Source organism: Maylandia zebra, linkage group LG11 (genome assembly GCF_041146795.1).
Source record: "Maylandia zebra isolate NMK-2024a linkage group LG11, Mzebra_GT3a, whole genome shotgun sequence".
NCBI classification, from domain to species: domain Eukaryota; kingdom Metazoa; phylum Chordata; class Actinopteri; order Cichliformes; family Cichlidae; genus Maylandia; species Maylandia zebra.
In genome coordinates this window covers 11,884,854-11,907,090 of record NC_135177.1, presented here as the reverse complement: position 1 = coordinate 11,907,090, position 22,237 = coordinate 11,884,854, and the positions used below count along the sequence as shown (strand labels likewise).

Here is a 22,237-nt window from a genome sequence, read left to right as displayed (position 1 = left end):
TCTATGATTGTGAGACATGACAAGAAAAATGGGAGATTTCCTGGACGACCACCCTAATCCCCTAAACTTTCACCCTTCCACCACTTTGGACAAAGCGGCATCCACGGTTGGTCTGTAAATAAAAAAAGGCTGACAAAAACTGCACAAAAAGCTTTTTTCCCCCTTTTTTGTCATCCTTGTCTCCCTCCTCTTGAGCAGCAGCCTTTCTGACGAGAGTAACCCCTGCAGAGAAAGGCTCCTTTTCATCACCCCCTCTGACCGCACAAACACACAGTGACAAACGGACAAGAAACACGAGTCCCAGTAAACGAAGTAAGGATGACAAACAAAGAGCTGGAGTTGAAAGCGTAAAATAATTGGTTGGAAAATTGTAGCTTTCTTCTCGTGGCGGTCTAGTAAATCATTCAGCTAATGCCAAAATTGTTAGTTCCTGTATTCACCATCCAAGCATTCTTTAATTTTAAATGCAGACCTTTCTCGTACTGACTACAAAGACGCTGCCAGCAAAATATTTGTATGCTATATCACCATAGAAACAAGCAGTCCACCTCTCACCCACTCTTCCAGATTAAAAAGAGAAAGGCACAAGCAGAAACTTCTCTCAAGACATGATGACAGCAGCTCATAACTCCAACTGGCTACGTGAAATTTGATCACAGCTTGGATTATGAGTGTTTTGGTCAATAGAACAACAGTTCACAGCAATAACTAGACAACCCTATGATATATTCACATAAGAAAAAAAATGAATATAAAGCATCTAGCTAAGCCAGCTACAAGTCACTGTGTGACTAATTAAACTAAAAGCATGCATGTTTTACAGCAATGCAGCATTAGCATTGGTGGAAAGTCCTTAAGCAAAATTATGTGCTACAGTACAGTTCTGAGGAATATGTTCTGCTTTCCTTTAGGCTATATGGTAGTATCGAAAACTCTGAATTAGTGCCACTTTTGCCAACAGCAAAATGTAATTTATGCTAAGGTAAGAGTAGGGCCACTCCAATTGATGAGCACTTCTTTTTTGGTGCTACAAGTATAATTAAATATTAATAACTTGTAAGGATAGTGGGATTCATTGTGTGTGTCATTTTTTGCTGCAGACCTACAAGCCCCTACTTCAGGAAAAAAATATTTTATTTTAGAACCATCTGGCTATAGGTGTATTTTTGGATCTAATACCTTCAGAGGAAGTACCTCCTTCTCTGTGTGCCTGCACAATCCCGGCCACAATCCCTCATCAGTGTTGAGACTTCGAGTTTTTATGTCCTTTGCCCAACTTCACGTGTTAGATAATGCTTCAAATAACAACCCAAATAAGTTCCTGGAAGTCTTACATGGCGAGTGCTGAATGACTAGACTTAGTTTGAGAAGGGCTTTGGTGTTAATACATACAGATTGAGAAAATCCATTTGAAATGTGTTTTTTTCTGCCAAAATATGTCAGGTATAAGAGCAAAGGCACCAACACAAGGACAAAATCAGGTTTTCTGACAGTAATAACATCTGTCAATGGTAAAATTGTTAATGAAAAAAGTTTAAAAAAAGAGTCTAATGAAAAAAAAACTGCTGTGCTTCAAGTGGGCCTTCCACAGTTGCATAGCAACACCTAGAAATACATGTCTGTGTTCCCCGAAGCAGCTGTTTAATGGAAAGTGAAGGCTCTACGGGTCATCGATGTTGTATTTGCAAACAGGAACCGAATCCGATATGTCCATGCTCGTGCATGTATGCAACGAGCAGCTGTTTTTAAGTGTTCAGATGTGCTTCGTGAAAAAACAAACATCAAAAAACATCATTCAGTGCACCTGTAATAAGCCAAGAAATTATTCTCCTCCTACCTTTGTGGTTGAAGAGGCCCTCCATCTCCATGGAGGACCTGGAGTGAGCGATGCAGAGCATGGAGCAGGGCACAATGCCCTCCTGGGCTGGCGAGCGATCCGTGGTCCGGACCAAGCACCAGTCCGGCTTGTCGTGCAGTCGCTCCAAAACCTCAACAGTCTGGCCGCGGCGGACTGTCAGCTCCCCGTTGCTTCCGCCGTTACTGGCCACAAAGTCGTGTATGACCACTGTGAGTTCACAGCCACCAGAGAGCTGGAAGGGAAACAACAGTACTCTGAATGTTTTTTCAAGAGGATAACCTCCATATTAATAGGTGTTAGGCTAGTGTGTAGAAAAATTTCCAAACAATCCATTATTGCCTCATTGTGTTCCCTTAGAATATACATAAACATTTCTGAGTAGTTTTCTGCATTTTATTAATCTTATCACCAACACTTGCTCGATGTTAAATAATAACCCTGCAATAAAACTTTCCCTGGCAATTAATTAATAACTGTAAAGCAGATGTGCCCACACAATATCATGTGCTAACAGCACAGGGACTCAAGAAGCTCTGTACAGTGTAAGAATGAACCGGTGACTCATCCAAGCTCAACCGAATAAAACGTCATTCTGACGACGTGATCGTCTATGAAAGGAAAGGCAATTTTAGGTAGAGGTGGAGCGAGTCATTTTTCTCACTGGTTATTTTAAAAGGTTTGTCCTTTTAACATGTGAGTGAAAAAGCAGCTGCTAGTCGCTAATGATGCTTTGATCTGTTGTGGAGGCACAGAGGGTGAGCAAATGTGGCTATTCTGCAAACACAAGAGCAGAAAAGATAGAACATTTAAAATGTTTTATGCAATTACAATTCTGGGAAATACGGACCTGAAAACATTTAATATATTAATACTATAATTGTTGCAATGGACATTCTCTGTTTTTAATGCTGTAGTTCAGTAATCACTGGGAGTATAATTGTCATCTTTGAATGACACGTTTTCAAGAAGGAAAACTTGTGTTTATTTATGTTAAACATAAAAATTATTAGCAACAGATGAACAGTCTTGGAAATGGAGTGAAGCCATGCAGCAGTCATTAGCTACACACTCTGCAGTGTAAATACTCTGTAAAACTCTGTAAATACTGTAAAAACGTCCCATGTTTTCCGATACTTACCACTGCTCTAACTGCTTGTGTGCGCTTCCATTTGAGTCTTTCAAAGCATATATTATTGCTCAATATTTTATTCACAGCACACTGCACTGCATTAATTGTCACAGCAAAGCAAAGCAGATTATCTGAAACATACCCTTTGGTAGTGGGGCAAAGCCAGAGAGCTTAGGAGCTGAGAAATGGGATGTGAGCTCCTGTCTCCAAACCTGTCCATTGTTTTCCACTCCCTCATTGCAAGAAAAGTTCCAAAAAAAGATAGAAAAACTCTACAGAGCAGAGTTATCTGTGTCTCAGTCCACTAAAGTTCGAATCACACTAAGGGAATGCAGGGAAGCAGGTAAGTAGAAGTTAAAAAAGAGGAATAATCATTCATTTTCAATTAGTATTAAAATTCCTGATCCCAACATTCCAAAGCCAGTAGAAAACTTCCTGCTGTCCACTGTAATTACACTCCTCTGTGGGTCCTTACAATCAGACTATTGAAGATTAAATGATTCCTTCTCTTGTGTCACTTTCCAGAAGCGGCGCAATTAATCCACCCGTGTCTTTTAACAATTACTTTCACACTGAACCTTTCATCAAGAAAAACAAAACACACACACCGGGAAAATTAGCGGTAAAAACATTCTGGTAGCCTGTATTTTGAAGCAAAGAGTAAGATCGATAGCTGTGAGGACTTAAAACTGTGCTCTCCTGTCTGGCATACAGACGAGCATCCTCTGTGAAGTGAGCGTGGGAGGCTGAAGCTGCTGACACACAACAAGTCAGTCACTAAAGCTGAAAAGCACACAGGAACACGAGCGCGCACACACACGGCAACACAAACACGCCACTGTCACTTCCCCTTGAATGAAACGTCTCATGGAGTCCGCACAAAGCGAGAGATAAAGAGATGCATTCAAAAAGTGAGAATGAGATGCTAATTTGAATTTGCAGGTGTTACTGTGTTTCAAATGTGTATGCATGTGACTGCTGCCTAAACTGAGGCACTGTGACTAATTAATCAGTGTCTGTGATAGTTTAGACTTCAGCGGATGCTCCTCACCCCCTCGACCATTAAAATTTCACATTTGGGTCATGTGAAACGACTGCAACTCAAGCGTGAAAATAAGGAACCGATGCAGGAGTCCAGTGATCAGTTTATAATTAGTATGAGATAAACGTACGGGGAGGCTATTTTATCTGTGTGTGTGTGTGTGCTGCATGTTTTTTAGCTTTACAGTTGATCATACTGAGCGTAGGAGGACAAGCCTTCTGTGGTGCTATTACCAGATATAACCACAGCCACAAGCGCAAATACACACGAAAAAACAAACACACACATGCCGCTTTAAAGCTCTGAGAGTCGGGCTGTTTCTTCCTCCTAACACAATCAAACAATTTCACAGGAAACGACTTGAGGACAGTCGACTGCATCTAAGCATTTTGCACATTTGTTTTGTGTTTTTTTTTTTACAATCGTATTACTGAGTGACAGCATTAATCGACAGCAGAGCTGCAATGTGACTGCATGAACTGCACAGTAAGACAGGACAAAATAAAAACAAAAAAAAGAAATAAATAGCACTGAAAACTTGACTATTTTTAATGTGGCTAAAGTGCTTCCCTTACATACTGGTTATGACGAACGTCCGCGTGAGTTGTGTTTTTACCTTATCGCTGTCCAGTGTGTTCTGGGACGTACGTGAGGCAATAGAGATGGTATCAGGTTGGCTGCTGGCGTCTCCCTGGCTGTCCAGCTCCTCTCCATCCCTGCAGACAGGCATCATTACAGCAGACCCATAATTACTATGACCAATAAACATGACATTTACCCTATAGGGCTATCTTCACGCCATATAGTTTTGTTCGGCTGAAATGCTTCTAGGCATTATCATGAAACTGATTTCTTTTCTTTTTTTTGCCTGACAGTAATCTACTTTTAGCTCACCTTCTGCCTTTGTGTTTAGTTGTGGTGGCTTTAGGGATGTGGATGGGTTCCTTCAGAGCTCCACGCAGGTGGATTGTTCGCTCCTGTATGACTTCCCGAATGTGTTTGATCCAGTCCTGCTTATTCTCAATACTTGAAGCCTGGTGCATAACAGATAACTGGGTTAGATATATGTTAGATTTCAAGGTTTCTTAAGTGCACAGTACTGTTTTCTCTTTTTTAAATACAATGACAGCATTAATAGCAAGAAAAACACAGGTCTACAAATAAGGCCTAATTTAGTTATTTTAATTCTCTCTCTTCCCACAGTGTGCTTAAGCCCTGCAGTCTTTAACTTGACTCACATGTCTATATGATGAGCACATATTCACTCAGAGCCCCAAAAAGCAACCACGGTCTATTACTGTGTTTATTTACGTCACAGATTCAATGTGTAGATGCAGCTTTCATCCTATAACCACCCTCATTTGAGTCTTCCCTTCCTTTTTCACTTAGCAACCAGGACCATGACTTCCATGGAGCCGAGTTATATAAGATACAGTTTAAGATGATCATCAGAAGTTATGTAATAAGACAGAAAGCTGTACAGCACACATTGCCAAATCGTAACACACCCCGGGAGCCTTTCTCTGTGTCAGTCTCAAAAAGCAAACGCATATCTACACACACACAGCATGCATAAAACATTGCTTCTGACTCACTGCGTGAGAATTACCAAGTCGCTTGTGAGGTTTGGATTATGACCCATCAACTGCTATGCTAATGTGATGAGTGAAGAAGCAGCAGAAAGTAACACTCCACCCCCTTAAAGGGACTGAACTTTGTTGGCTGAACAAAAGGAGCCAGGGAGGATTTAGTGAGGATGAACTATAGACATGAAGTAACACTTCTTCATGTATCAAAAACCTTACCACTTCCTGTGATCATATGAGAAGTACGTCCATATGAAAAAGAGCGTTTTCACAGGACTTTATGCATTCCTCTGAGAAACACAGCACACCCAAGATTCAGCGGCTTGTAGAACCACTTTTAACACCAATAACTTGAACTGTTTGACTTCTTCAGTCTCACACATAATTGCGGAGGAAATCTGCCCCAGTCTTTTTTACAATGTAGCTTCACTTCATTGAGGTTTATGTGTTTATGTATAGCTCTCCTAAGGTCTTGCCACGGCATTTCAGTTAGTTTGGCATCTGGACTTTGACTGAGCCACTGAAACACCTTGATTCATTCCATTTTCAAAGGACGTTGTTCCAGACGTCTTGTAGTTTGTTCAGATGCAACTTTTGCAAACCTAAGCTCTGCAGCCATGCTCTTTTTAGAGAGAAGAGGTTTTCTCCTGGCAATGCTTCAGCACAAGCCACACTTGTTCAGCTATTTTCCAGTTGAACTTTAAGTTTGAGCATAATCTGACCTTAGTTTGAATTTGCTGGGATAGCCACACTCTTGGGAAGATTGCATTAACACACACTTCAACACTCAAACAGCTGGTTTTATGGAAGTGCTCACATTCACTGGTCATTTAATCAAGTACTTGTGATTAGCAGCACTTGGCTGCTTTTTACTCTCTTATTTCCCATGGAAGCAGTAAGGGTGTACTTAGTTTTTCACTGTACTGTATATAGAGCCCTATGAAAACTTTCTTCACACAACTTTATAGTAACAATGCTAGAAAAGCTTTTTTGCAAGAGGATTACTTCTAAAATGATTACATCAGATCTGTTATAATATTCAAGGCTTTCAGTAAATCTGTTGGTTAATCTTAAAATACTGTTAAAATAAATATGAATGCAATGACTCTTTCCATAACCCATCGAAGTCAACATCTTCATACCTTCAGAACAATCTTGTTGTCTGAGGTTGGGGTCCTCCCCAACCAGAGGGCAAACTTGCAAGGATCTCCCTCCACATGTTCTGTCACTCCAAGCTCTGACGTCTGATGAGATGAAAAATGTGCAAATAAATTAGACGAAATATAAAAATATCTCAGATCTACCATCCTACAGTTGCATTCTTCTGCTAAGTTTTTTAAGACTTAACATCTTTATCATTACTTCATATTATTTTTTTATGCAGTTGTGTCTAATTTAGACATATTCAGCGTTATGGCCAAGGTCACAGTGAATGGTACGATTTGAAAGAATTCCCTCGAGGTGATCGAGAGATATCAAGTTCAAAATGGGAGCGGCGGACAAACAGGCTGACTCATAGAAGTAGGGGCAACTGAGAAGCATTCTGTCTCCAGCCACAACCGTTGCCATCACAGAGGCATAAAAATATGTGATAACAGCCTTGTAACCCAGATAAAAACAACAGGTGTCTCAAAGGACCTGGCGTGGATCCACTCAGTACAGCCGGATAAAACAATTCTTACAAAGAGCTTGCTCTTGTAGAGGTATTTGCTGCGCCCATTAGAGTCTTTCACTTCTTTGCTGAAGACCAGAGACATCTCAAAGAGGAAGAGGTGTCGATCCCGACCCTTCCGGATAAGAGTCTTAGGATCCCAGACCTGGAAGGACTCCTGGAGTATCAGCTCTCCCTGGGAGTCGATGTTTCCATCAAATCCTGAGGTAGTGAAAGGAAAATCAGGGAAGAATCACCTAAGGGGGCTTTCTTGTTTCTGCAGTAAATGCAAATATGTTTGTAGGGGGCAAGTTGAAAAAATTTACTTCTGACTCACAGCTGAGTCAGAAATACAACTGACTATAAAAGTGCGCAACATATTTCGTTTTCTCTCAAAATAGCAAAGTGACAGTTCAGTCACTGGCTACAGACAAGCAAAGAAAAACATACTAGCAGATGTACACATATGTATACCCACCCTCCAGCATAGAGAGGTGCATGGCATCGTTGGCTCTCTTGGGGACACTGAGCATCACTTCCAGGCCATCCTTGATCTCCCCTTTTCCTTCCTCACAGCATGTTAACAGTTCCTACAGTGGAGCACACAAACGTGTCAATCCAGTGGCATTTAAATACAAAACCTTCTTAAGATTCATTTAAATGTATGTTCTACCTTTAGAAGCAACTGGTATTTTGTGATTCTTTGGACTGGCTTGATCAGGTAAGAGGAGATAGAGTTTGCGAGACGATGTCTTTGCTGAATTTCCTGTAAATTGAAAAAGGAAAGAGACACTTTTACAGGAAAGTGCTTCATTCATTCTAAATCATGCAGCACACAGAGGAACCATGAGAGTTAAATTAATTATGATTCGAAGTGAGTCAATTTCAGATATAAAATGCAAATTTAGTATTTCTACTCCCCGAGGATGAACAGAAAAGATTAATGCTGTTGGTAATATCTTACATCAAAGTAGGGTCCAGCATGTTCCACGATGAGCTGAGTTGAATCTGGCTTGTTCTTACAGTAGTTCACATACATCTGAAACTTATCAGCCTTAGCAGGAAAAATAACAGCAGTATTTATTCACCAGAGATATGGATAAAACATAAACCTTTTTAGAAGAAATGGACTATTGTACTATGTCATGTTTTAGCATTTAACATAGTGTAGAAAGAAACAAATTACTAAGGTGCAAGTTTATCTCTTACCCAGGTTACAAAACAATGGCCGACATCTTCTGGAAGCTGCTCGTACTTTTCTAACTCCTTCAGGAAAATACTGTACAGAAAGAGGAAAAGGTAGATGGTCAAATTTCAGGGTCAAACTGTGGATTCACTGCACCTAACAATGATTTTTTTTAAATCAACCGATATTGATGGTAAGGAAAACAAAGTGTCACAAAATAATGCACTACTGACTTGTGATGAAACTCATAGAGGTCCTGCATGTTCCCAAAAATGATGTGTTCCTTGTTGACAATACCAGGAGGAATTTCCTCCACGCCGCTGGTCATTTCCCACAGGTAGGTCTGCACAGACGCGCACGCCACAGAATAATTAATTCATCACCTAGACTTGTCTCTAGCTTAAAGAAAAAGTAAACTGGCAGTGTAACCAAATGGAAATCATTTTAAAGAAAAATATCGTCATAATTCAAGAACAAAGAATGAAATGCGTAAAGTTTTATTTGTATTGCACCTTTCAAGATAAACATCAAAGTGCTTCACAACAAAAAGAGTAAAAAGTATGAACAAAAAGCTACCTATGAGAAAGTTTAAAAAGATGCGTTTTCAGCTGTTTAGTGAAGACTCGCGTCTGTTACAATACTTACATCCATACACTCCCGTAGGTCTCGTACATAGGCTTTCTCTGTTTGAATCAGCTCTGCCATTATAAATCTGAAACGATATAAATATTGGGAAATACAGAAAGTGATGCACACGGCACACTGCTGTGACTGACAAAATGCAAGTAAATATAACTCAAAAACAAAAGGATTTCTGAAGAGATTAAAGACTGCAATTTAGATCAACACTTTAGAAGAAACGAAGAAGAAGAAATTAAAGGATTTTATGAACAATTTATCCACAGATGTGCTTGTAAAACCTGTACTTTTTTGTTTCTTAAAGATGACTTCATGACGTCAATGAGTTAAACAAACCAATCGGTATGATAGAAGTAATCCGTGTGTGTGTAAATATTACAAAAAAATTGGTTAACAAGGAAAGACACATAGAACAGCTCTATGTGGAAGCATTATAATTCCCCTTGCTTATAGCTGCTTATGAGTAGTTACAACAGATATTTTTTACAGCATCAGCAACACAAAGTTGTGCCATTAAAGCTCATAACTCTGTGTCGTTGTGCACTATAAACTGTTTTTGTACACACTTGAATGAATCTGAGGTAATCCGGATGATATTTACATGAAGTTTGGGTTATTTAACATGAATTTACACATTACTTAACAGTAAATATAAAATGAAAGCTAACCTCAAGCTAGATATTGTCAACAGCACTGAAAAAACTGAAAATGTTTTTATATGTTAGCTGGAAATGATGTGCCTGAAACCTATGGCCCGGGAAATAAGCGGAAAATCAACCCGTCTGCTGCCCTTACTCTTTCCTTCGTGCTGATTTCCTCTTCTCCTCATTGAGTTCATGGGCAGCGTCCCGCAACTTGACCTCTGACCCTGGAGCACTGGCTGGAATGATGTCCAGTTGCAACTCTTTACTCTGAGAACACAGGAGCCAAGGGCTATTAATGTGGTGCACAACAGGCCACATCAGTCACTCAGCAGTTCCACACACCAGTGGGTGATTTATCAGCAGTTAAACAAACAGGATTCAGCCCAGGTGTAGTTTATTTGGGCTATATCAATGTTAATCCCATCAAGCACAAAATGATTTTTGAAAAGCTGAAAGTCGAAGCAAACGGTCATAATGCATAGTTATATCTCGCAAATACACATATATGCGTGCAATTTCATTTTTAAAGCTGCTTGAAAGATCAGATATGGTGTTATCAGCGATGGGCACTCACGGCTTTGTTTGAGTCGGAAGAAATGCCAAGCGCTGATTCCAGGCAGGTTCGGTATTTGTCCATGCGGAGAGAGAAGTCCCTGTAGCGCTTGTCCACCGAGGACACCCATTTCTTTATTTCCGAGGCATGGGCGTGGCCCTTGTCACAAAACCCATCCGCCAGCTGGATCAACAGCTTTACCCGCTCTTTGGTTTGCTGTCAATAGAGAGGGAGGGGGCACAGAGTGGAGAGGGATGGCCATACAGAGGAAAGGTAGATGGCAGAGAAAAAGAAAGAGAGTGTTAGGAAACAGTGTGTTGCCTGATGGACACAATAGACTGCTCCCTAACATAATAACAGCGACACAGTAAAGAGGAAACAGGACAATATGCCGCCCTGGGAAAGGGCCTCACAGCAGAGGGTGAGACTGTGCAAATATACACGCAACGCAACCAGTAAGTAGCAGGTAGGAAAAAAACTGCAAACAGGCTCGTCCTCCTTCTTTTATGGATAAATAAACAGACATAAATGTACACACACATACCTTTGCTGTGATCTGGAAATCTTCATGTTCCTTCAGTAGCTCCTGTGTGTGGTGAATGCTCGACCCGGTGGATGTGTGAGTGGACAGGTAAAACTCCCCAGTGTCATGGATCCACTCCAGGGCCTGAGGAAACAGCCAATCACAAATGAGTATGTATACAATGAAGGGATTTTAGTTTAACACAGACTACCCAAATCTGAGGACCTAATGCACTTAAAACTACAAAAAAATATAAAAAATAAACCCTTAGTGTATTATGTAGTATGTATATGTATATTTAAACTAACAATAATTCTTGTGTTTAAACTGATTGTGGTCTCTCAGTAGTATTTTCTGCCATACAGATTGCCTCTAAGACTCCCTTTATAATTCCCTACGATCACATTCATGGGACTTCTGGATGAGGAAAGTTGACATCAGTATGACCTTGTGAAAATAACAAGACATGGAAATATTATGCATCATTTTATGTTTTTTGGTTTCCCTCCAGATCCAATCATTTAACACGTATTAAAATAATTAGTTAGTTCCTAAATTTCTAGCATTCACTTAAAATATGTCCTATTTAATTTCTATCCTTATTAGTGTTTGCGTACTTTAAAACTGGGTCTACCTCCCAACCAGTGATGGCAGAACTGGTCCAGTCAAACTGTGAGACCAGAAACAAGCCCTGGGCCCTGGGGATAAAACCTGGACCAGCCTAGAATAGCCATGTCCTAGAAACACGCTCGATGTCATCTGGCTTTATTGGCTAAGAGAATTGGTCCGTGCATACACCCGAACACCACAAGAGGGAGCCAAGTGGCTTATATTAAACAACCTAAGGCACCCTAGTACAGGAAAATAGAGTGCAGTTTCAAACTTGCTTTGGCTCTCTCATGCCATGTTTAAATAAAGCATTCCAGTTATGAGCTCAGTTTGTAGAGTGTAAGGGCATCCCGCCTGCTACTGCAAACAATATTAACCAAACTTTTCTCAAAGTGAGACATGTTTGAATGGGAAATATTGAGTGTTCTTTGGAACTGTGGTCTAGCTCAGTTCTCTTATTCTTCACAGAAAAGCTTCCCAAGGTCAGGTTGACATGTAGGGGGGGGGAAAGAGTTGAAGAGATGCTTTGGAAATGCTTTCCAGTAACTCTAACCTTTATATGTCCTGTGCCACATAATGGTAGCCATCCTTAAGACATTTATACATATCACTGCCTGTTTGCAGCACTTCCAGTTGAATGTGCCATTATAAAGAAACACTAACTCATTGTTTAATTCAAAAAGAGAGACAAAACAAGATGGAAGTTGCAGCTGCTCGCCAACAAAACGAATATGCTGATATACTCCCACTCCAAACACGAGGCTTATTTCTACTTCTCAGTCTGCAGTAAATCAAACACCACAATGCAGTTATCTGCTGAGCCTCATGATCAGATTGTGCTTATTCCCACTGCACATATAAACAAGCACACACCTGTTTGGCGCTGCGTTCAAACACTACATATTGCTGGCACTGGTCCAGTCTCCGCTTCCTCATGGTCCAGAAGTGAAGCACTCTGTTTTCTCTCTGCAGCAGCTCATTCAAGATATCTGATGAATCGACACAAGCACTTTGTTTATTCGAGTCGGTTACGAATTTCTGCTTAACACGCAAACAAACGCAGGAAAAAAAAATTGAACGCATGAAATCAAAACTTCGCAGAATTATTAAAATGGTGCAAGGAAAGTTAAAAAAAAAGCCCTTTTAATCATGGAATAGTTCACACATCTGTTAATATTAATGTTTATGTTCGTGCATTTGTTATTAGCCTTACATGCAAAAGCACTGATGGATTTATGCCACTGTCAGCATAAACTCTAGTTTAGTGTAACACTGTATACGTGCAGTAATCAAAGAGAGGTGAGAAATTGCTATAACCCTCCCACAAATACTCAGGAAGTGGGCGATCTCCCCCAGACTGGGAATAGCAAAAGTCCATCACAGTCTTTTATCTTATTGCAAATTAGCAGCAGTGTTGTTGAGACAAAATGCTATTATGTAAATGTGTTTACTGCTTCAATAAACCTAGATGAGAGAATTGTGCAGCTGTAATTTTCAGTGAACACATCTATCACTGTGACTGCATGCATTCAGACTTGTTTTCTTTTGAAAGTGACATATGAAGGACCACTGCCCTGACTTTTATTTAAAAGCTCTGGGGAACTTTCCAATCAGACATGAAGAGATGTTAAGATGCCATCGAGTTAACGGCAATGAGTGCATGTCTGAAAGGGGCTTAGGTTTATACCAACTGTGTAAAAAACATTTGTAATGATTCCTGTAAACTGTAATAATGAGATCCAGAAAGGATGACAGTTATCTCTGAGGTGTTTACTTACTCTTAACCTGAGTCTCTGGAGCTTTGACGTGGGACAGCATGCCAGGCATGTTGACGCTGTTTCTGTGCAGGTACTTCAAGAAAACATCAGCGTTGCGTCTGGCTAGCGTACAAGCCTGTAATTGTGCAGAAAGAACCCGAATGTTACTCAGCGGGTCAACACATTCATATCCTTATAATCAGAGGTTGCAATGGGAATTGGAACCCTAAGATCCAGGGTAGAAGCGCAGCGGCGAGCATGCCTGTTTCACAAGCCCTAGACAGTACAACGTTGGACTTTTCCTTTTGCTACCAAATGTATTTATATTTATCAAACATCACTTGTTGAGCAGTCTTTACCTTTGAAAACAGTCTCTCATCTTTCTTTTGTACATCTTTCTCTATCTCTGAGTGAACTTCTCACACATTAGCTCTTTTTTTCTCCCTGCAAACATGGAAACACTACCTTTAACTAACATGTGCTACTTCAAAATGTAACTGCTAATACTCTCGCTCCTTTTTTGTCACGGTAGCTAGAGTGGGTGTCCTGGGTTACGTCTTTTGTCTGCCTTTTGAATGCTTCGTTCCACCAGATGAGCTGGAGGAGTTGGCTGGGAAGAGGGAAGTCTGGGCTTCTCTGCTTGGGGTGCTGCCTCTGTAACCCTGCCCCACATAAGTGGCAAAAAAATGGATGGCTTGATAGCTAGATGCTGAAATACCAAGAGCCCAACATTTACTGACGCTTGTGTACGCTTGACGAGGACAAAAAGTAAATAAAATGTGTGTAGACTGTGCAGATGGGATCAAGGCTAACATTACTTTCTCAGCAGTAGCAGCTGTTAGCAACAACAAGCGGCAGCACATTAATAATGAACTCACTTGATCTTATTTTGCATTAAACTGCCTGTCAGATTTAATTACTGTGCAGGAATGCCATTCTGGATCAGTCCAGGCCACATTAACCCCCCTAAAATGCTGACGTTTATTTTCGTATTTGCAATAAAATCATCGTTCTCACCTTGAGGAAGGCCTCTTTCTGCTCCAGATGTTTGCTGACCATGGGAGTGACATGGTCTGATTCACTGTTAGGGCCCAGTTTATCAGCACCACCGCACCAGTCTTCTTCTCTCTTATACTCCTGCTCGAGGCTTTCTAGCACACTGCACACCTACGACACAGATGACACAGTGCAGTTTGTAAAAAAAAACTGCTCTTCAGTAATCCACTCCTGGTCTACACTTTCATGCAACCTGTGCAAATTCGGGCTGCTGGAAGCAATTTTCTTATCCGAATGTAAGTCTGCAGGCACTAACTTTGGGGACTGATGCTTACCAGGGAAAGAGAATGTTTTTAAACTTAAATTTATACTAAAATTACTCATACACTAAGATCAGATATTACTTTGGTGGCACCCACTCCCACACTCATATGCATTCACGTGCACAAACAATAATACCTGTTCAGAGGTCTTGTAGAAAGCCACAGAAGCATTAACCAGCTTAAGTCTGTCCTCCATCTTTAGCATCAGCTGCTGCCAGTGGTCTGCCACCTTCAAGTCAAACAAAATAAATCAGTTTACCAGCCACTGCACTGCCCGCACTATTTTCCCTCAGAGACAACACAAAGCAACAATACCTTTTCTGCACAGTCTCTGATCATATCCATGTCATAGTGGTTTGCCTGGAGTAGAGCCTCAGCTTTCTGCTGTACCTGCAGCGCGCTCTGATGGGTTTTCTGCACGCAGGGGAAGGGTGATATGAAAAACAATGAATTTCAGGTGGTACATGAATCTGTATATCACAACGATTGCTTTGAAAATTCGACCTCAGCTTCCTCTTGGCCCCACGGGGCACTTTGGTAGAGATCTGTGAACTGGGAAGCAACAAAGTAAAGGCAATATAAACAAAAGCTGTGTCTGATTATAGCTGTGCCATAAAGGTTGTCCTAGAGTGAGCATTTCGGAGAGGAAATGAGATCGAGGGTAACAAAAAAAAAAAACAAACAGTATCTGGTGATGTTTGAGTTAAAGTGCATAGCCCGAGAGTAAGGCTTTTGCTTCCTGCTGGACTTGGGGCAGTCGAGGATAAACAAAAGAAAAAAATTAACGATATCTTGCTAGCTTTGATAATATTTTTGTGGGATAAGTCTTAAGTCCGAAGCATCTGCTGTGTACAATTAAGAAAGATATTACTTTTTTCCCTTCACTAGTGCTGGGGTGGGAATCAGGGGTGTGCAGCATGTGTTAAAATTCCACTCTGACTTACACAACAATAAAAAACAATGTTCTTCTATGTGTGAATTGTTGCATGTATGTCAGCGTCGTAGAAGTAGGTCAGGCACAGGCCTGCATTAAAATGAACCAATGCACCCTGAATAATCAGGGGTAAAGAGGAGAAGGAAAATAAGGGGGAAAGGTAAAAGCAGCGAGAGAAGAAAGAGAGGGGTATAGATGCCGGTTATTCATAATTCCATTTCATGGCTGACTTGTGATCAGACGGAGAGGCCGTGTGCAGCGATATCAGCCTTAAAAAGAGTTTTAGAAAAGCAAAAGGTTGGAAGATGAAGGGCAAGAAAGCGACACGGGAGCAGAAGCGAGGACGGAAAAGGCAACTAGACCTTTAAAAATGAATCAAGGTAAACCTGGTGAAAGGGGGAAGGGCGGGGAATTAAGTTTTTACAAAAAACACAGAAGCAAAAAAATGAGGCAGCTGAGTTTCTTGTACCTCTATTGCATGTTGAAATTGTTCGTGCTCCTTTTGCAGCTGTTCGGCCTCTTGTAAGGAACTGGCTGTGATCAGACCTGCGTTCAGCATCGACTCACCATTACGGATCCAACCCAGCACCTACAGCACAACAGAAAGCTTCGAAATTTATCTTCGAAAAGAGTGGGATTAAATTTATTATGACATTTTAAAAACAACTGAAAAACAAAAAAAAGTGGACTGGTCGTTTATTTTTTAGCTACTTCTCTATTCTGCTATATTTTACTGTCGGTACTCTGTGACAGAAATGCTCATTTCCAACTTTTTGATCTTGAAATTATACCCTGCGCACATTTCCCAAACCACCTTCTCTACCCCGCCTTGCATACACGCTGCCTGCAGCGCCCAAAAATCACATTTGCTTTTGTTTTTCACTGGCCTAATTCTAGCCAAAGGTTAGTCTCTCGAAGACACCTCGCTCACTCTCTCTGACTCAGCATGCACGCCTGCTGAGTGGGTGGTAGCAGAACTGCATATGAAGCCTGGCCAGAAAATGAATGACGCTACACAACACTGACACCTGTTTTTGAGAAGTTTTAACAGGGTCAGTGTTTCCATTGCACTTGCAACGACCTGGGGCGGGGCAGGTATGAGGTTAGCTTTTTTAATCTCAGGAGCTGTGGGGACATGTGGCTTAACACAGATGTGTGAATGAACACTAAACCCTTTTATAATATAGCTCAATATTTTATCAAACCATGGCATAAAAACACAGCTTTATCTATTTACAATCCTTTTATTTCGTTTGAGCTCCCGCTTTTCTATTATAAGGCCTCCAGCAGACCTAATAAGAAACTACTTCTGGGTTTGGGTTAAAAAAACAAACACACAAACTTACACTGGTAAATTTAGCACAGCAATATTTAGAGATAGTTCAGCAGCATAAACACACAAGCTACAATTACAAGATTACTGTTGTTCCCGGCTTTACTGTAAAAGGGTGCAGTTAGAGGATTCAGAGCAGGTTGTGTAATAGCTAAGCTCCCCCGTGTAAGAGAGTGGATGGCAAAAGCTGTTGAAGTGTATTTTACACCGAATTCCTGAAATAATACGCACTAACCACACTGACGATCTCCATCCCAATTCAGATTTTCCGAGCTGAATAAACAATTATCACGCTCTGTAAAAGAGCCGCACCTGCAGCAACCTTTCTCTATGAATGATGAGCAACTGCATTCAGTAACTGAATGAAAACTAACTCCATGCTAACACGCTATCATCATTCTGTCAGCTGTCGTATCATTGTGACGGCAGTGCGTTTGAAATGTTTTGACGCGGCCCTCCTCGAGTATCAATATCATTTTCTTTTCCAGCAACCAAATTTTTTTTCATTAGTTTTAGTTCAAGTTCAAGCCTAAGACTGTTGTTGTTTGGCTGCATCACCACAATAAGAGTCCTTGTTGTGAAAATTGCCTCCGTGTTTGTTGATGTTTGGGTTTCAGATAGCAGCAGGAAAGATTGCTCCACATGATTGTCTTGCTGTAATTGTGTTCCACTACTGAATAGATACTGTTAGGGAATAACTAGATGACATGCAAAACAATAGGAAAGAAACCACATCTGTTTTTGTCTGGATTATTGGTTTTTCTTGTGTTTCTTTGTAACATTGCTGTTTATTCAAGTATTTGAACAAATAGGAATAGATTTTTCTTAATGCTCTGTGCATTAAATGTACAATAAATTAGTGGACACTACACCAAATTTCAAAGTTGCTACTTTTCTAGCTACATTGAAAGACATTTGTGGGTAATATACAGTGATGAGAAAAACGTCATTAAAACAGATCATTATGGAGGGATTTTGGTTCATTCTTCTTTACAATCTTGTTTAAGTTCATTGAGGTTTGTTGGCATTCATTTTAGCACAGCTCTCTTAAAGTCTTACAGTCATTACAGCGCTGAGGTCTGGGCTCTGACTGTGTCGTTACAGCACAGGATTCAGCTCTTTTTCAGCCATTCTGTTGCAGATTTGCTGGTGTGCTCGGGATTATTGTTGCATCTTGAGATGTAGCTGAGACATGACGTCACATTTTAATCCTTTGGTGTACAGAGGAGTTCATAGCTGACAAAAGCATTCAGATTCATAACAAGCCCAAATAATTACCCCTCTACCATCGCGCATGATAGTAGTTAGGAGGTGTTTTTACTCGGTGGTTTTCACCAAATGTGGCAAACAGCTCCACTTTGGTCTTGTCTGTCAAAAGGACATTATTTCAGAAGTTTGCGGTTTGTTCAGATATAACTTAGCAAATCTAAGCTGCGCTGCTATTTTGTTTTCAAAGAGAGGAGGCTTTCTCCTTGCAACTCTTCCAAACAAGCCATACTTGTTCAGTATTTTTCTAATTGTACTGTTATGAACTTTAACATGCTCACTGAGCCTTTTATAGTCTAAGATAAGACCTGAATGCTGAAAACCAGCAAACTGCCAAAACGTCTGCTTTTATAGAGGTGCTCACACTTGCTGATAACAGTTAATCAAGTGCATTTGATTAGCAGCAACTGGCTCCCACTTGCACTTTTAATTCCTAAGGAAGCAGTAAAAGTGTACTTCATTTTTCACAGCACTCTTGTGAGAAAATCTCTATCCGTCATAATGCATGATGCCATGCACCTGGAAAGATCAAAGTGGAGTCAAAGAAATTCATATTTAGTATTCTGATGAAAATTGAATGATGGATCAATTATTGCACTGCAAACTAAATTTGCTCATTACTGAATATTTTTGGGAGAAGCAGAATGAATACAGTTAAGAACGAGTGAGAGAGACAGAGAGAAATTGTTGACACAGGATGAGTCATCTACCCATGGTCATGTACAGACACAACATAGTATGTGCTAAAAGGCCGAACTATCACTCTCTGCTGCAGATTCTCAGTATGTTAGCACTGAACTGCCAGAACGGATTTCCATTCAGCAGCGTGACTACAGGAAAAAAGAAGATTCATGTGAATATTCATGTGTGACTATATGTATGGGACACATATATGCAGTTCATAATATATAAATATATTATGAGTTACCAGATGTCAGAAAACAGTTTCAGGCTTTGTAAGCAGTCATTGTTCTTTTTCTAGCTTTTAGAGAGCTTTTGAAACCCAAGTCAAACCTTAATCGCTGCTTTAGTGTTGCATCTTTGTCTCCCCTGAGTCACATACATACCTGTTTGACTTCAGCCTGCAGATGCCTTAACTGGACACACTGCTCCAAGTGTCTCCTGTGCTGTTCTGCGGCGAGATCCAACTCCTGCTGCTTCTCGTGGAGAAACTCCAGCAGGTCCTGAACCCGTGTGGCCATGTCCACGTCTCGGTCGCATAACAGCTCCACACCTGCAGAAAGTGGACATTCTGTTGTGTTACCAACACTGAAAAAGGTTTTCTAACATAATCAGGATGGTTATACTATACATCACTATATTTCCCAGCATCCATACAACAGCAGCAGCCACAGCTGGATGGCTTCCTATTTTTACACTCTACAAATTATTCATGGAAGGCACGAGTAGAGGAATGAGCTGGGAAATGACAGTAGCAAAGGTTTGGCCTACCAGAAGTCAAATAAGGGACTGAGCTCCCGAGGGTATTTTAGCCCGTGCAGAATTTCCCCTAACGACTGGCACTGGGTCGCCCCCTTGAATAAATACTCAAGGTTTAAATGTATTTATATTCCCTAACTCACCAGACGCCTGGACCTCCGTGACATACTGCAGCAGCTCTTGTCCCTGGTGGATGACATCAAAGGTGAGGTTGTTCATGGTAAGAGCTTTGTCCGCATGATGCTGCAGCCTCTGCTCAGCCAGTGTGAGATCCTCCGTGTCAAAGTCGCTCATCTGCTGTGACAGTTCCTCATTCCATGACTCCAGGTCTGAGATGATCTGAGAGGGGCAGAGAGGGTTAAGGCAGGAAGAAGGGCTAACATGCACATAAAATGGGAGAACGTTTCCTTTTTGTATTATTATTTCCAAAAAGGACAGTGACAATGAAGAAACATTTGCACCAACAGCTGTGCGCTACTTAATCCCAGCAATTTGTCTTCTACACCACAGTTACCCCTCGATCTAGATATATATGTGTATTTTTGGTTAGTTAAAATCATTTTAAATGTATGTTCATTTGGTGTTGAAAAAGGGGGAAAATATATACCAAATGACTATGAATTCAAAAAAAAATCAGGGTTTCTATGTTTAAATATTATCCTGCTAATTCAAAGACAGATGTCTGACAAAAAAACAAAAGAAGAAGAAAGAGGGAAAGAATTGCATTTAAAAATATGACAGCTGTTTCATCTTCAATTAGCAACTCAAGCACTTTAAGAGCTGTAAGCCAGCAGCGCGCTGGCTTCCACAATAATGGATAATATATTACAAATGGTAATAAACGGCTGGTGGAGCAGATGTACCAAGATGTCAGCGCTTGTCTCTGACTGCCCACACAGACTGAATCATGATACCAGGAGCACCTTGATCCTGGCACCATTCAGCTCTGTCTCCATGCTGTCTCGATCTTTTTTGTCTTTCTTGTTTTCAAACCGTGAGTTATAGTTTTGTTGTTTTCTAGAAGGTATTCACCTCTTGCTCTGCAGTCTTTACTTATTGTATCAAGAGAGAGAATCACGTTTTATGAATACTGTTATTACAAGCAAACTTTTTTTTAACTAAACTTGACTTTACACATTCCAAAAGCACTTTAAGCACACAGGTATGCTGGGGAATCACATCTTAATGTCAGATCTGAGCTTTAGAGGGTGATATTTACATTGCTGCATCGGCACAAAATCAACTTATCAGATTTCAATATCCATGCTTTGTGCTGTTTTAGTAATATGAGCAAAATCCTGAAGTTTCTTTCGAGGTCTGACCCTAGTCTCTGTCCTAGTGTAACCCAACAAATGCATGTAAAGAATTTAAAGTTACCTTTGGGTAACTTGAGTCACCGTGCCCTAAAAATCAAAAGTCCAGATAAGAATTAAACATTTTCCTTGAAAATCAAAGCTGTCCTCTTCAAATTATAAACAGCTATCCTGTTATCCTGTTACTGTCATGGTCCTGGGTTTGTGACCAAGTAGTTTGTGCTTGTCTTGAATTGTTAGGTATTTCTGGAATGAGGTTTAAGATAATGTGTTATTTCCTGAGTATAATTTCCTTCTGTTTCTTAGTTTGGTTAATTCTCTGTTCCTTGTTTAGTTTCATTTAGTTCCCTTTTCATGTCCAGTCTTCCCTCTGTGTACCCGTGTTAGTTATTTGTGTCTCCCTGTGTAATCTGTCGTGTCTCCATCTTTATTGGACTTTTTCCTCAGTCTTCTATCTTCTATCTTTCCTCAGTCCCTATCTGGTCCCTCTGTTCCCTCTGTGTCCTGTGTGCGAGTTCTGAATCTGTCTCCGAGTCTCACACATGACAGTTACCCAGAAAACCTCCAACACAGTGAGGAAAAATAAGCCAACTGCTAACAGCCAGGCCAGTGAGTTTCAATATAAGGCAGAAAAATAAAAATCGGGAGACAGTCATACAGAAAATAGATGTTGAAAAAAGGAGAACAGCATTGATGGCATCACGTTCCTAATCATACGTGAATAAGTTAAACCTCCTCAGCCAGTACTGTGCTTAATTTAATCTGTCCCTCAGGTACATCCCCTGATCCAGATTGCCAGAGACAGTTATTTTATTCATAATGCAGTTACACTGTACACTGCTAAAAATGTAATTTACTACAGCTTCTACATAACGTGTAATTATACATTTTGCAATGCTTAAGATTGTTACTGGTGTTCTCAGAGAGGTTCGCCTAGTAAGTGTGAGACAGCTGAGAGCTTTAAATATTCCCCCGAGATACAGAAAACAAGCCACAAATTCCAGCAACAAGAAAAACGTTGTGTTTCAAGAGTTTCTATGAATAAATACATATTCTGTGGAGGTATATTCATATTTTGGGAGGTATCAGTCTTCAGCTTCCTGATTTCTTTCTCCTTTTTCACCTCATGACAAAAGCAGACTCAGATGAGAATTGAACCAAGGGGAAAAAAAAGATTCACAAAGTTTAAAACTGATATATTGTAATTATTCAAAGCAATGCATGCATGAAAGTCTACTTCACAGGAAGGTCCTAATTGTAACTATTGAATAAGTATACAAAAGGCGAGATAGACCACTTCTACAACAGAGAACATTACCCTGTCTCCAAATGAAAAAGTGCCTCTGCTTTCTGCGCTGTGCTGTAGGAGTTTGGATTAATAGAATAAAATCTGCTCTGTACAGAGACACAATTTTTCTTTCAGTTAACACACAGGATAATCTTATCAAGCTTCCA

The 22,237-nt window shown here is 40.4% G+C and overlaps 1 protein-coding gene across 10 annotated transcripts in view; it reads right to left on the bottom strand.

Annotated features, from left to right (window-relative positions):
• The window catches only part of triob (trio Rho guanine nucleotide exchange factor b), a 112,211-nt gene that overhangs the window by 24,929 nt on the left and 65,045 nt on the right, over nt 1–22,237 (bottom strand). For all 10 annotated transcript variants that reach the window (XM_076889787.1, XM_012923792.5, XM_012923791.5 and 7 more), the window contains 22 exons: nt 19,613–19,808; nt 19,097–19,263; nt 15,900–16,019; nt 14,812–14,910; nt 14,633–14,725; nt 14,195–14,344; nt 13,199–13,313; nt 12,294–12,409; nt 10,833–10,955; nt 10,310–10,504; nt 9,887–10,002; nt 9,098–9,164; nt 8,686–8,795; nt 8,476–8,545; nt 8,231–8,320; nt 7,940–8,032; nt 7,745–7,856; nt 7,298–7,488; nt 6,758–6,859; nt 4,924–5,063; nt 4,646–4,745; nt 1,838–2,090 (listed from right to left, as the gene is read on the bottom strand). In XM_076889787.1, coding sequence (XP_076745902.1) covers nt 1,838–2,090; nt 4,646–4,745; nt 4,924–5,063; nt 6,758–6,859; nt 7,298–7,488; nt 7,745–7,856; nt 7,940–8,032; nt 8,231–8,320; nt 8,476–8,545; nt 8,686–8,795; nt 9,098–9,164; nt 9,887–10,002; nt 10,310–10,504; nt 10,833–10,955; nt 12,294–12,409; nt 13,199–13,313; nt 14,195–14,344; nt 14,633–14,725; nt 14,812–14,910; nt 15,900–16,019; nt 19,097–19,263; nt 19,613–19,808 — 2,818 coding nt within the window. The remainder of the gene's footprint in view (nt 1–1,837; nt 2,091–4,645; nt 4,746–4,923; nt 5,064–6,757; nt 6,860–7,297; nt 7,489–7,744; nt 7,857–7,939; nt 8,033–8,230; nt 8,321–8,475; nt 8,546–8,685; nt 8,796–9,097; nt 9,165–9,886; nt 10,003–10,309; nt 10,505–10,832; nt 10,956–12,293; nt 12,410–13,198; nt 13,314–14,194; nt 14,345–14,632; nt 14,726–14,811; nt 14,911–15,899; nt 16,020–19,096; nt 19,264–19,612; nt 19,809–22,237) is intronic.